At 44.3% G+C, this 13,014-nt stretch overlaps 1 protein-coding gene across 5 annotated transcripts in view; it reads left to right on the forward strand.

Moving 5' to 3' along the window:
• LOC147123403 (ADP-ribosylation factor-like protein 15) overlaps nt 1-13,014 on the forward strand; it is a 430,360-nt gene that overhangs the window by 166,502 nt on the left and 250,844 nt on the right. For all 5 annotated transcript variants that reach the window (XM_085972453.1, XM_085972480.1, XM_085972463.1 and 2 more), the window contains one exon: nt 11,853-11,912. In XM_085972453.1, the coding sequence (XP_085828579.1) occupies nt 11,853-11,912 (60 nt within the window). The remainder of the gene's footprint in view (nt 1-11,852; nt 11,913-13,014) is intronic.

Consider the following 13,014-nt stretch of genomic DNA (forward strand, 5'->3'; position numbering starts at 1 on the left):
TTTGTTCAATGTTAGTAAAAATGTTAAGACTACTGCTTGAATTTTGAAGCCAACTGATTTTCTCCCCCTGTTGTAAACAGAAAAAGGTCAATGCTAATTGTGTACACCTAGGAGAATAAGTTTCTCATTTCTGCCATCCATGAGACAGAAAGAGAGGAAGGCAGACAGGCAGTTTCTTTTTGCTCCTTCTAATTATAAACATTTTTAAGCTGAATTTTGAAAGCAAACAAAGCATTTTTGAGGAAAACATGAAGGGGCAGGGAGGAGGAAAACTAGTTGAGGGTAGTAGGCCTCTGGCCTCATGGCACCCACCCTAGGTGGGGGTGAATGCAGGCTTAAGGATGCAGTAAACATTTGGGGGAAAGGGGATATGGGGGAGAGTGGCTCATTCATAGTGGTAAGGGTATTGATGGCAATAGGAGCATAGTATGAAGGAGAATGAGTAGTAGGAAGATGGAGTAGTGGACGCAATGGGAACTAACAGTGATTGGGGGAGGGGAAGGGAGCTGCTGAAGGCCACATTTTACCCAGAACCCCTATCCCAAATGCAATCTGCAGCTGATGGGTGTGGCGGCAAAGGGAGCCGCCACCTCCCCAAAAGGAAAGGAGAGAGAGAGAGAAAAAAAGACAGAAATAGAAGAGGAGAGGGAGAGATGCATAAGGGTGAATTAAGGGGGAGAGATGCAGAAGAGAAGGGAGAGAAGTAGAAGAGGAGACAGAGAATAGCAGCAGCACAGACATCTGAGATCGGTAAGACCGTAATCATATTCTGACTTACTGTATGCAAAGCCATGGAAGATTGACTTACAACTTAACTTTGGTCACACTGTCTGTTAACTTTTTTTTCCATTATAACTTCCTATGTCCACATTTATAATGTGTTTTGCTGATTAAAACAATAATTTAACCCTCCAATCGCTGGTTCACTGCAGCACATCTTCTGCCCTGTCCGTCTGGTCTGTTGCTCCCTTCGTGGCCTGGGTTGCACTGTCCCTCCTCCCATTTGCTCAAAACCTGCTCTCACTGCTTCAATCCTGCTCTAAGATTTTATTTTTGATAAGTCGGCCTCGATTCTTTTGTGTTCCCTGGTGCAAGATATTTTGATGGATGTCACTGGCAACTAACGGTCACTGCTCGATCGGTAAGTTGTGCCAGACCTAAGGCTGTCATGCCGGGGATCTCTGGGAAGACCGAGGCCACGCCTGCACAGTTGTTAATTTTCTTTCCAACCAGCAACAACGTCCTGTCAGTGGGGAAGGGAAGAAATGTTACTGCTTCATATGCGCCTACATGTACAGCATGAACTCCAAAGTAACAAACAGAAAATACATCAAACTAAAAGAAGTTGATGATGTGTTGGGTAGAGCTTCTGCTTCTGAAAATCATAGAATGATACAGTGCAGAAGGAGGCCACTTGGCCCATTGCGCCTGTGCCGGCTCTTTGAAAGAGCTATCCAATTAGTCCCACTCCCTGGCTCTGTCCCCATAGCCCTGTAATTTTTTTCCCCTTCAAGTATTTATCCAAATCTCTTTTGAATGTTATTATTGAATGTGCTTCCACCGCCCTTTCAGGCAGTGCATTCCAGATCACAACAACTCACTGGATAAAAAATGTTCTCACATGCCCTCTCGTTCTTTTGCCTATCCCCTTCAACCTGTGTCATCTGGCTACCGACCCTTCTGCCACTAGAAATTGTTTCTTATTTTCTTTATCGAAACTGCTCATGATTTTGAACACCTCTATCAAATCTCTTAACCGCCTCTGCTCTAAGGAGAACGACCCCAACTTCTCCAGTTTCTCCACACAACTGCAGTCCCTCATCCCTGGTACCATTCTAGTAAATCTCTTCTGCACCCATTCTAAGGCCTTGACATCCTTCCTAAAGTGTGGTGCCCAGAATTGAACACAATACTCCAGCTGAGGCCTAACCAGTGTTTTATAAAGTTTTAGCATAACCTCCTTGCTTTTGTATTCTATGCCTCTGTTAATAAAGCCAAGGATCCCATGTGCTTTTTTAACCGCCGCCTTAACTTGTCCTGCCACCTTCAAAGATCTGGTCTCTCCGTTCCTGCACCCCATTTTAAATTGTACCACTTAATTTATATTACCATTGCCAAAATGGTGACTCTACAGCAGAAACATGACCTAAATTTAAACATCCGCAGACATATTTCATGCAGTTACAGACCAGATATGACCATGTTGCTTAAGTGCTGCAACCCAGAGTAAAGGCGTCGATGGTGATTACTTTTCTTGTGCAGTAAATCCAAAGGTGGAGATAGAATTATGAAACATTATGGTGTGTAGAATTATCTTGAAATGGAGAAAGTATTTCCTCTGGTGGGGGGAAATCAAGACGCATGGGGACATAATCATAAAGTTAGAGCTAGGCCATTCAAGAGCGAAATCAGTAAGCACATTTTCTCTCGGCGGGTGGTAGAAATTTGGAAACCACTCCCCCCCCGCCCCCACCCCCCCGCCCCCACCCCCGCCACCAAAGGGATGTGGATGCTGGGACAATTGCGCTTTCAAGACGGAGATAAATGGAATTTTGTTTGGTAAGGGATATGGACCAAAGGCGGGAAAATGGAGTTCAGCTGCAGATCAGCCATGATCTAATTGAATGGCGGAGCAGGCCCGAGGGACTGAATGGCCTACTCCTGTTCCAAACCTGGAGATGTGAAGTTGGTTTCACATCTTGTCTGAAGGGCGGCAATGTGACAAAAATAAAGCAGTTTTGTTCGAAATACTGTATTATTGGCTTCTATTCTTTTGTTTGGTATCTTTTCCGACGTGTCTGCCTTGGCTCAGTGGTCGCACTTTCATTTTTTTTTATTCGTTCATGGGATGTCGTCGTCGCTGGCAAGGCCAGCATTTATTGCCCATCCCTAATTGCCCTTGAGAAGGTGGTGGTGAGCCACATTCTTGAACTGCTGCAGTCCGTGTGGTGAAGGCCTCCCACAGTGCTGTTTGGTAGGGAGTTCCATGATTTTGACCCAGCGACGATGAAGGATCGGCGATATACCCCTAAGTCAGGATGGTGTGTGACTTGGAGGGAAACTTGGAGGTGGAGGTGTTCCCATGCACCTGCTGCCCTTGTTCTTCTAGGTGGAAGAGGTCTCGTGGGTTTGGGAGGTGCTGCCAAAGAAGCCTTGGCGAGTTGCTGCAGTGCATCTTGTAGATGGTACACACTGCAGCCATGGTACGCCGGTGGTGGAGGGAGTGAATGTTTAAGGCGGTGGATGGGGTGCCAATCAAGAGGGCTGTTTTGTCCTGGATGGTGTCGAGCTTCGAGTGTTGTTGGAGCTGCACTCATCCAGGCAAGTGGAGAGTATTCCATCACACTCCTTACTTGTGCCTTGTAGATGGTGGAAAGTCTTTGGGGAGTCAGTAGGTGAGACACTCGTCACAGAATGCCTAGCCTCTGACCTGCTGTTGTTGCCACAGTATTTATGTGGCTGGTCCAGTTAAGTTTCTGGTCAATGGTGACCCCCCCAGGATGTTGATGGTGGGGGATTCGGTGATGGTAATAACGTTGAATGCCATGGGGAGGTGGTTAGACTCTCGCTTGTTGGAGGTAGTCATTGCCTGGCACTTGTGTGGCGTGAATGTTACCTGCCACTTATCAGCCCAAGCCTGAACGAATTTCCTAGATTTGGGGGAGGTTCCATTAGATTGGAAAATAGCAAATGTAACTCCTTTATTCAGAAAGCAGGAAACCACAGGCCAGTTAGCTTAATATCTGTCATAGGAAAGATGTTAGAAGCTATTATTAAAGACATTATAGCAGGGCACTTAGAAAAGTTCAAGGTAATCAGGCAGAGTCAACATGGTTTTGTGAAAGGGAAATCACGTTTAACCAATTGGAGTTCTTTGAGGAAGTAACATGTGCTGTGAATAAAGGGGAACCGGTGGATGTACTGTACTTAGATTTCCAGAAGACATTTGATAAGGTGCCACATCAAAGGTTATTGCGGAAAATAAAAGCTCATGGTGTAGGGGGTAACATATTGGCATGGATAGAAGATTGGCTAGCTAACAGGAAGCAGAGAGTAGGCATAAATGGGTCATTTTCTGATTGGCAAGATGTAACGAGTGGTGTGCCACAGGGATTAGTGCTGGGGCCTCGACTTTTTACAATTTATATAAATGACTTGGATGAAGGGACCGAAGGTATGGTTGCTAAATTTTCTGATGACACAAAGCTAGGTAGGAAAGTAAATTGTGAAGAGGACATAAGGAGGCTACAAAGGGATATAGATAGGTGAAGTGAGTGGGCAAAGATCTGGCAAATGGAGTATAATGTGGGAAAATGTGAAATTGTCCATTTTGGCAGGAAGAATAAAAAAGAGCATATTATCTAAATGGTGAGAGATTGCAGAGCTCTGAGATGCAGAGGGATCTGGGTGTCCTAGTGCATGAATCGCAAAAGGTTACTATTCAGGTACAGCAAGTAATTAGGAAAGCTAATAGAATGTTATTGTTTATTGCGAGGGGAATTGAATACAAAAGTAGGGAGGTTATGCTTCAGTTATACAGGGCATTGGTGAGGCCACACCTGGAGTATTGTGTACAGTATTGGTCTCCTTATTTAAGGAAGGATGTAAATGCGTTGGAAGCAGTTCAGAGAAGGTTTACTGGACTAATACCTGGAATGGGTGGGTTGTCTTATGAGGAAAGGTTGGACAGGCTAGACTTGTATCTGCTGGAGTTTAGAAGAATAAGAGGTGACTTGATTGAAACATATAAGATCCTGAGGGGTCTGGACAGGGTGGATGTGGAGATGATGTTTCCTCTTGTGGGGAGAATCTAGAACTAGGGGTGGCTGTCTTAAATGGGTGACCCCTTACTTTTAAACAGAGAAGAGGAGAAATTTTTTCTCAGAGGGTCGTGAGTCTTTGGAGCTTTCTTCTTCAGAGGGCGGTGGAAACAGAGTCTTTGAATATTTTTAAGGCAGAGGTAGATAGATTCTTGATAACCTTTCACCCCCCTTGCTTATCGGGGGTAGGTGGGAATGTGGAGTAATCAGATCAGCCATGATCTTATTGAATGGCGGAGCAGGTACGAGGGGCCGAGTGGTCTACTCCTGCTCCTAATTCACATGTCCAGGTCTTGTTGCATGCGGGCATGGACTGCTTCATTATCTGAGGAATTGTAAATGGCACTGAACACTGTGCAGTCATCAGCAAACATCCCCATTTCTAACCTTAGGTTGGAAGGAAAGTAATTGATGAAGCAGCTGAAGATGGTTGGGCCTAGGACACTGCCCTGTAGAACTCCTGCAGCGATATCCTGGGGCTGTGATGATTGACCTTCAACCACCACAACCATCTTCCTTTGTGCTAGGTATAACTCAAGCCAGTGGAGCTTTTTCCCCCCCGATTCCAATTGACTTCAGTTTTACTAGGGCTCCTTGATGTCAAGGACAGTCACTCTCACCTCACCTCTGGAATTCAGCTCCTTTTGTCCATGTTTGGACTAAGGCTGTAATGAGGTCGGGAGCCAAGTGGTCATGGCGGAACCCAAACTGGGCATCAGTGAGCAGGTTATTGGTGAGTAGGTGCCGCTTGATAGCACTGTCGATGATCCCTTCCATCACTTTACTGATAATTGAGAGTAGACTGATGGGGCGGTAATTGGCCGGGTTGGATTTGTCCTGCTTTTTGTGGACAGGACATACCTGGGCAGTTTTCCACATTGTAGGATAGATGCCAGTGTTGTAGCTATACTGGTACTGCTTGGCTAGAGGCACGGCTAGTTCTGGAGCACAAGTCTTCAGCACGATAGCCGGGATGTTGTTGGGGCCCATAGGCTTTGCTGTATCCATTTCCTGAGTCAGAAGGTTGTAGGTTCAAGTCCCATTCCAGACATATATGAGCATATAATCCAGGCTGACACTTCAGTGAAGTACTGAGGGAGTGCTGCACTATTGGAGGTGCTGTCTTTTAGATGATACGTTAAACCTCTCCGGTTTACGTAAAAGATCCCCTGGCACTAATCGAAGAAGAGCAGGAAGTTCTCCCCTGTGTCCTGGCCAATATTTATCCCTCAAGCAACAACATGCGAATAGATTATTTGGTCATTATTTCACTGCTGTTTGTGGGAGCTTGCTGTGTGCAAATTGGCTGATGTGTTTCCTACATTACAGCAGTGACTACACTTCAAAAGTACTTCACTGGCTCTAAATCACTTTGGGGGATCCTGATGTCATGAAAGGCCCTAATTTAATGCAAGTTCTTCTTTGTTTTGGGATGGTGAATGTTGTACTTGTGGGTGACTTTGGGGTCGATTTTCCTGGAGCCGTCAGGCGGGGTTTCAGGCGTGTGTGGGGGGAAATCCCGAATTTGGGGGTCCCGACACCATCCCGCCCAAAACCCCACCCCACGCAAGTTTCAGGGGCGGCGGGTACCCGACCCGCACTGGGACCCGCCGAAACCAGGCGGGAAGGGATTAGTGTCAATTAACTGCCTGTTAATAGGTAGTTAACGGGCAGTTTTTAGCCTAATCCCTATTTTGAGGGGTTTCGTGTGGGATTCCCGACGGCTCCAAACCACGCCAGGTTAGAGCAGGCGGGCCGTCGGGTTGAAGGAGTTGGAGGGGTCGCGATGTCGGTGCTCAGTTGAGTGATGGGTGCATGAGTGCAAAGGTAAGTGTGTTTGATGTGTCTAAAGTATGTAAAGAACTTTTACTTACCTGTACTTGCCTTAACAGCCTTTCTTCCTGTAGCCGTCGGGAGCCCATCACTCAGCCGGCACGTAAAGCTGAACGGCTGCGATCTGTGAAAAGTGACAGCCTTCAGCTTTGAGTGCTGCTGAGAGTTCTAACTGAGTCTGTGCAGAAGGACTCATGTTAGAACTCAGACTGTCAGTGTTTCACAGCTTCAAACAGCTGTGAAACACTTGAGCCCACTGGGAGGGCTCAACAAGTCAATCAAGGGAAAATCGCGCGGATTGGCTGGACGTCGAAGTAGGCGGGTCTAAAACCCGAAAGTTGTAGTCCCGCCTTCTTCCCGACAGCTTCAGGAAAATTGACCCCTTTGTCTCGGACAGCAGGCCAATAGAGGAAATGAGCAATATCAGTGGCTCCTTGGTAGTATTTTGCCATCTTTTTTTCTTCCTTCCTTCTGTCCATCCGTCCATTCATTCAGGAGGTATGTGGCCTTTTCTGGGGATATGTAGAACAGGGGAAATAGGGAATGCAGTGTCTGGAAGGATATCAAGGCCTTGAAAGGATGCCAAAGAGATTTACTAGAATGGTACCCGGGATGAGGAACTTCAGTTATGTGGAGAAGCTGGGGTTGTTTTCTTCGAGCAGAGAAGGAGATTTGATTGAGGTGTTCAAAATCATGAATAGTTTTGATAGAGTAAATATGGAGAGACTGTTTCCAGTAGCAGAAGGGTCGGTAACCAGAGGACACAGATTTTAGGTGATTGGCAAAAGAACCAGAGGCAACATAAGGAAACCTTTTTTTTACACCGCGAGTTGTTATGATCTGGAATGCACTGCAGGAAAGGGTGGTGGAAGCAGATTCAATAGTAACATTCAAAAGAGAATTGGATAAATGCTTAAAGGAAAAAAAATACAGGGCTATGGGGAAAGAGCCGCGTACTGGGATTAATTCGATAGCTCTACAAACGAGCTAGCACAGGCACGATGGGCCGATAGGCTTTCTACCATGCTGCATCATTCAATGATCCTGCAAAGAACTGCTTACAATTGTTTAATATGAAATACTGTGGCAACAAGAGCAGGTCAGAGGCTAGGTATTCTGCGGTGAGTGTCTCACCTCCTGACTCCCCAAAGCCTTTCCACCATCTACAAGGCACAAGTCAGCAGTATGATGGAATACTCTACACTTGCCTGGATGAGTGCAGCTCCAACAACACTCAAGAAGCTCGACACCATCCAGGACAAAGCAGCCCGCTTAATTGGCACCCCATCCACCACCTTAAACATTCACTCCCTTCACCACCGGCATACCATGGCTACAGTGTGTACCATCTACAAGATGCACTGCAGCAACTCGGCAAGGCTTCTTCGGCAGCACCTCCCAAACCCGCGACCTCTTCCACTTAGAAGGGCAAGGGCAGCAGGCGCATGGGTACACCACCACCTCCAAGTTCCCCATCAAGTCACACACCATCTTGACAGTAATATATCGCCGATCCTTCATCGTCGCTAGGTCAAAATCCTGGAACTCCCTACCTTGCAGCACTGTGGGAGTACCTTCACCACACAGACTGCAGCGGTTCAAGAAGGCGGCTCACCACCACCTTCTCAAGGGCAATTAGGGCTGAGCAATAAATGCTGGCCTTGCCAGCAACGCCCTTATCCCCTGAACGAATTTTTAAAAATGCAATGTTATCAATTATATTAAGTTTTTAGATCTTCAATGTGAAATAAGATGATTCAAATTTGAGTAAACCGTACTTTAGTACCTTGGTGTAAGAAAAAATTACCACAAGGCGTAACTTTTATTTGGAAACCATGGCATTTGATTTGCTAATTAGTTGTGGTTCACCTGTGGTAGCAGTACTACTGGAGAAAGGATGAATAAGGAGATTAGTCATATTCCAAATTTTAAAAAATTCTGTTTTTAATCTATATCTGAGATATGGCTGATCATTTTAAATTATGCTGAACACGACATGACGTTTGGGCTGAATTGGAATGATATCCATGGCTTTTCATTTAAAGTCGGTGTGAAATTGTGTTTAAACTCCCACCCTTCAGCTCTCGGTTCCTGTGTGTGTGACAGGGTTGCCCTGGAGTCTCCAGAATGAAAGATTAATCTCCCAGGCACTGTTGCAAGCAACCCAGGAGAAAAATCGGGAAGTAGAGTTTGAGGTTCGCGTGCCACGCCTGTGGTTTTTGCCTGTGAGTAAACCCATGACACAGGCGTAATATCAGCCTGTTTGTGTGTCTCTCTGCATTCAATGGACGAAAAGTGCAGCCATAAGCAACTCCCAGCTCCTGCTCCCTTTCCTCTTACCAATGGAGATATCCAATAGCAGCAGCTCCCACTCTTGTAAAGATTACAACACAGAAACCGGCCATTCAAGCACAGTAAAGGTGCCATGTATTTCGGCATTAAGTGGCTCCCGAAAACTGCTGTCTTCAATAATCTACCGTATGACCACACTTGACCTTCACAGTGGAGGCAAAAGCAGCTTGTATCCTGTGAAGAACTCAGTGATCCAAACTTTCTCATTTTTAAAACTGCTTACATTCTCAGGTTTCAGAGCTGGTGGATGTGGGAGTAGAGTGCGCTTCAATCAATCCAGGTCAAAATGTAATTTTCTCAGGCTCATTGGCTCTCGGGCTCACTCTTTTTTTCTCTCACTCTTGACTCTCACAGATCCAGATAGACTAGGGCACCGTTATGTCCTCCTTTAATGAGCTGTCTGGACCTGTGGTCTTGCTGGCTTGCTGTCTATCCCTGGTAAAGAATGTAACCGTGACTACACTTCAAAAAGTACTTCGGCTATAAAGTGCTTTGGGATGTCCTGAGGTTGTGAAAGATGCTATATAAATGCAAGCTTGTTCTTTCATGGTTTAATTAGCATTAGCCAGTTCGTTTCTAGCATTACAGTCTGCCTATTGACTCCATTTTAAGAACACAATTATTTTAATTCTTAAGGCATTTCTCTCAAAGCTTTCAGGGACAAGCTTTCTTCCGAAGCAGGATTCTGGAGCATATGCAAAGTCGGCAGATGGTGATGGCACATGCTAAATGCTACTCCGTATTCAACTGTTAAGTGGGTAGTGTGAACCGAATGGGACTGGAGCTGAAATATGCACATAACCACCAGATGATATCTATAGGAGGCAAACCATTAGTCACATACAAACACATTTTGATGTACCCAAAGAGGATGCGGGGACCAGGAAAGTATCAGCAGCAATCCATGATATAAAGGCACAGAATAGTTTAAACTGCCATATTGGAAAACTCAATTATCTTTGAAGGGGCCTTGAAGAGAGAATGCTCAGATTGCAGCATTATAGACTATCCATTAGTTTGAGAGTCGGTTTTCTGCTTGTCAAGTGACTGATGTTGTGCTTGAAGATTTCACTGAAATTGATTTGAGACCAAATTAAATGATATTGATTGGCTCTGTTAAACCTTTCCTTACTGATTATTGCTTTATTATCTCTTTAGGATCTGCAAACCCTGTCCTTGGAGCCATTTGAAGAATTGATCCCTCTTATTAAACTAATCTTAGATACCTCCTTGAGTGTTTGATGTATCAAATCATCACCTTTCCACTTGCACGGATGCTTTTTTGCCCTATGTTCAGGTCCTGTATTTAGTATATTCTGTCACTAGGTTTCTTCCTTTATGTTAAAGTTTCAAATATGACAGCAAATACTCTGTGCATCAAAAACTTTATAACTCAATATGCTTGCAATTGCAGGCCTCTTCACTCTGACTGAATAAATGTGATAGAAAGTTCAGAATGAAGCCTTGGAAGATGGGAGTGCAAGTTAGAGACAGAGCTATAGCACTGTCGCTCTGATTTCTGACCCAGCCTCTCACTTAAGTGAGGCTGCCCGCATGCAACAGGACCTGGATGGCGTTCAGGCTTGGGCTGATAAGTGGCAGGTAACATTCGCGCCACACAAGTGCCAGGCAATGACTATCTCCAGCAAGCGAGAGTCTAACCACCGCCCCTTGACATTCAACGGTGTTACCATCGCCGAATCCCCCCACCATCAACATCCTGGGGGTCACCATTGACCAGAAACTTATCTGGATCAGCCACATACATACTGTGGCAACAAGAGCAGGTCAGAGACTAGGTATTCTGTGGGAAGCGTCTCATCTCCTAACTCCACAAAGCCTTTCCACCATCTACAAGACACAAGTAAGGAGTGTGATGAAATACTCTCCACTTGCCTGGATGGGTGCAGCTCCAACAACACTCAAGAAGCTCGACACCATCCAGGACAAAGCAGCCCGCTTGATTGGCAGCCCATCCACCACCTTAAACATTCACTCCCTCCACCACCCACCGGCGGCCCGTGGCTGCAGTGTGTACCATCTACAAGATGCACTGCAGCAACTCACCAAGGCTTCTTCGGCAGCACCTCCCAAACCCGCAACCTCTTGCACCTAGAAGAACAAGGGCAGCAGGCGCATGGGAACACCATCACCTCCAAGTTCCCCTCCCAAGTCACACACCATCCTGACTTGGAAATATATTGCCGATCCTTCATCGTCGCTGGGTCAAAATCCTGGAACTCTCTCCCTAACAGCACTGTGGGAGTACCTTCACCACACGGACTGCAGCGGTTCAAGAAGGCGGCTCACCACCACTTTCTCGGGGGCAATTAGGGATGGGCAATAAATGCTGGCCTTGCCAGCAACACCCACATTCCATAAACGAATAAAAAAAAAACGCAGCCTCTGAATTTACCTTTCTGTCCGTTTTAAGGCTCAAATCAATCTACAAATCTAGACAAGATGGACTAGATGAATGTCTCTGCTCTACTAACTTTAAGGGATATAATTTATATACAGCTGCTGGAGGTTTTATGTCCAATTCATACAACTCCTTCAATCTATAACTAATTGGCAACATCATTCAGAAGGACTACAAGATATTTGTGGTGAGAAATGGAAATCTTAAATTGGCATGGTCGTGCATGACTTTGAGGTTAGAGCTAAACATGCTGCTGGCACTGGATGCAAAAAGTGAAAATGTTCCATTCCCCAGCACTGACTTTTATAATTAACACACAAATTCAGCAAGAAATATTTTTCTCACCTTTGTGAAACTAATTTTATGTTTTATTGTCTTTTTTTCCCCATTTTAAGTTGCATCTTTTCTGTTTTTCCCACCTTCAGGTTTTAGCATTAAAGCTGTTCCATTCCAGAATGCAATCCTCAATGCGAAAGAACTTGGAGGTATGTGTAGTTTAAATAAAATATGTATTGAACTACTAAAAATAATATATTACATTGTATAAATCCTTGCTTGAGTTTTTTTTCTTGAATTGCTATATCCGAGTTTATATTTTTTCCCATTTTTACTAGTGGTAATCTTAAAATTACTTTAAAAAAAAATCCTGCCCAGATAACACTTTGCCATAGTTTGTACAAGTTAGCTACTATAGTTGTAAGAAACAAGTGGGTTCTGTGTGACAAAAATACTTGTTACTCTAACTGTAAAGTCCTTCAGAAAAGTTTCAACTAACCATTATCTAGTGGAAGCTTTTTTTAAATTTGAAAAACCTAGATGTAGAAGCAAAGTGCATAGTGCAGGACTTCATAGGAGAGAAGACTGTGTAAATCAAACAGTAGTGATTGGGTAGCCCAAGTTTTGGGTTAGTTTTGAGATCCTGTGCAAAAAATAAGTTCTAGTGGGAGATGGTAAGATGAGCCTTGATTGCAATACCTTGATCATGCAGAGAGGATACCGACTGTGTATTTGCAGTTTAGGAGAAACACAAGAGGACAATTCAGTGGAGCAGTAACTAATAATAGTATTGACTAAATGGAGACAAGTTTGTGGGGGGTGCTGGATATTAAAAAGTTCAGATGCTGTAGTTCCATAATATGAAAAGTGAAAACATGGGCTCAGTAGACCTACCAACATTAATAAGATGGGGCTTTTTGCCAATACTGCTTTGCAGTACTAAGCCACAATACTTTCCTTTAAAAACAGCTTAGGGCAACATACAATAACTTGCAATTAATAAGTGATACAAAGAATTTTTAGCATGTTTTTTGAATTAATATACTTGTATTCCTTTGTTATGGTTAATTCTGCCAAGTTTATTGGAATTCTACAATAACTTGGTCAAAAGTCTCATTGGTAAAAAAGTGATAACTCTGATTTATTGTATAATCCTTCATTTGTATTGGCATTATCTTTTACTTAGAATCAATTTGTTAGCATTAGATGTTGAGTTAAAGTTGTACTAAATGGGCCAAAACACTTTTTTAAATGATTTTAATTTCCAAGTTTATAAAAAAAACATGCTGTCAGCTGAATTAAATCCACAGT

Source organism: Somniosus microcephalus, chromosome 2, assembly GCF_052327205.1.
Source record: "Somniosus microcephalus isolate GS21.2 chromosome 2, FLI_Smic_1.0, whole genome shotgun sequence".
NCBI lineage: Eukaryota > Metazoa > Chordata > Chondrichthyes > Squaliformes > Somniosidae > Somniosus > Somniosus microcephalus.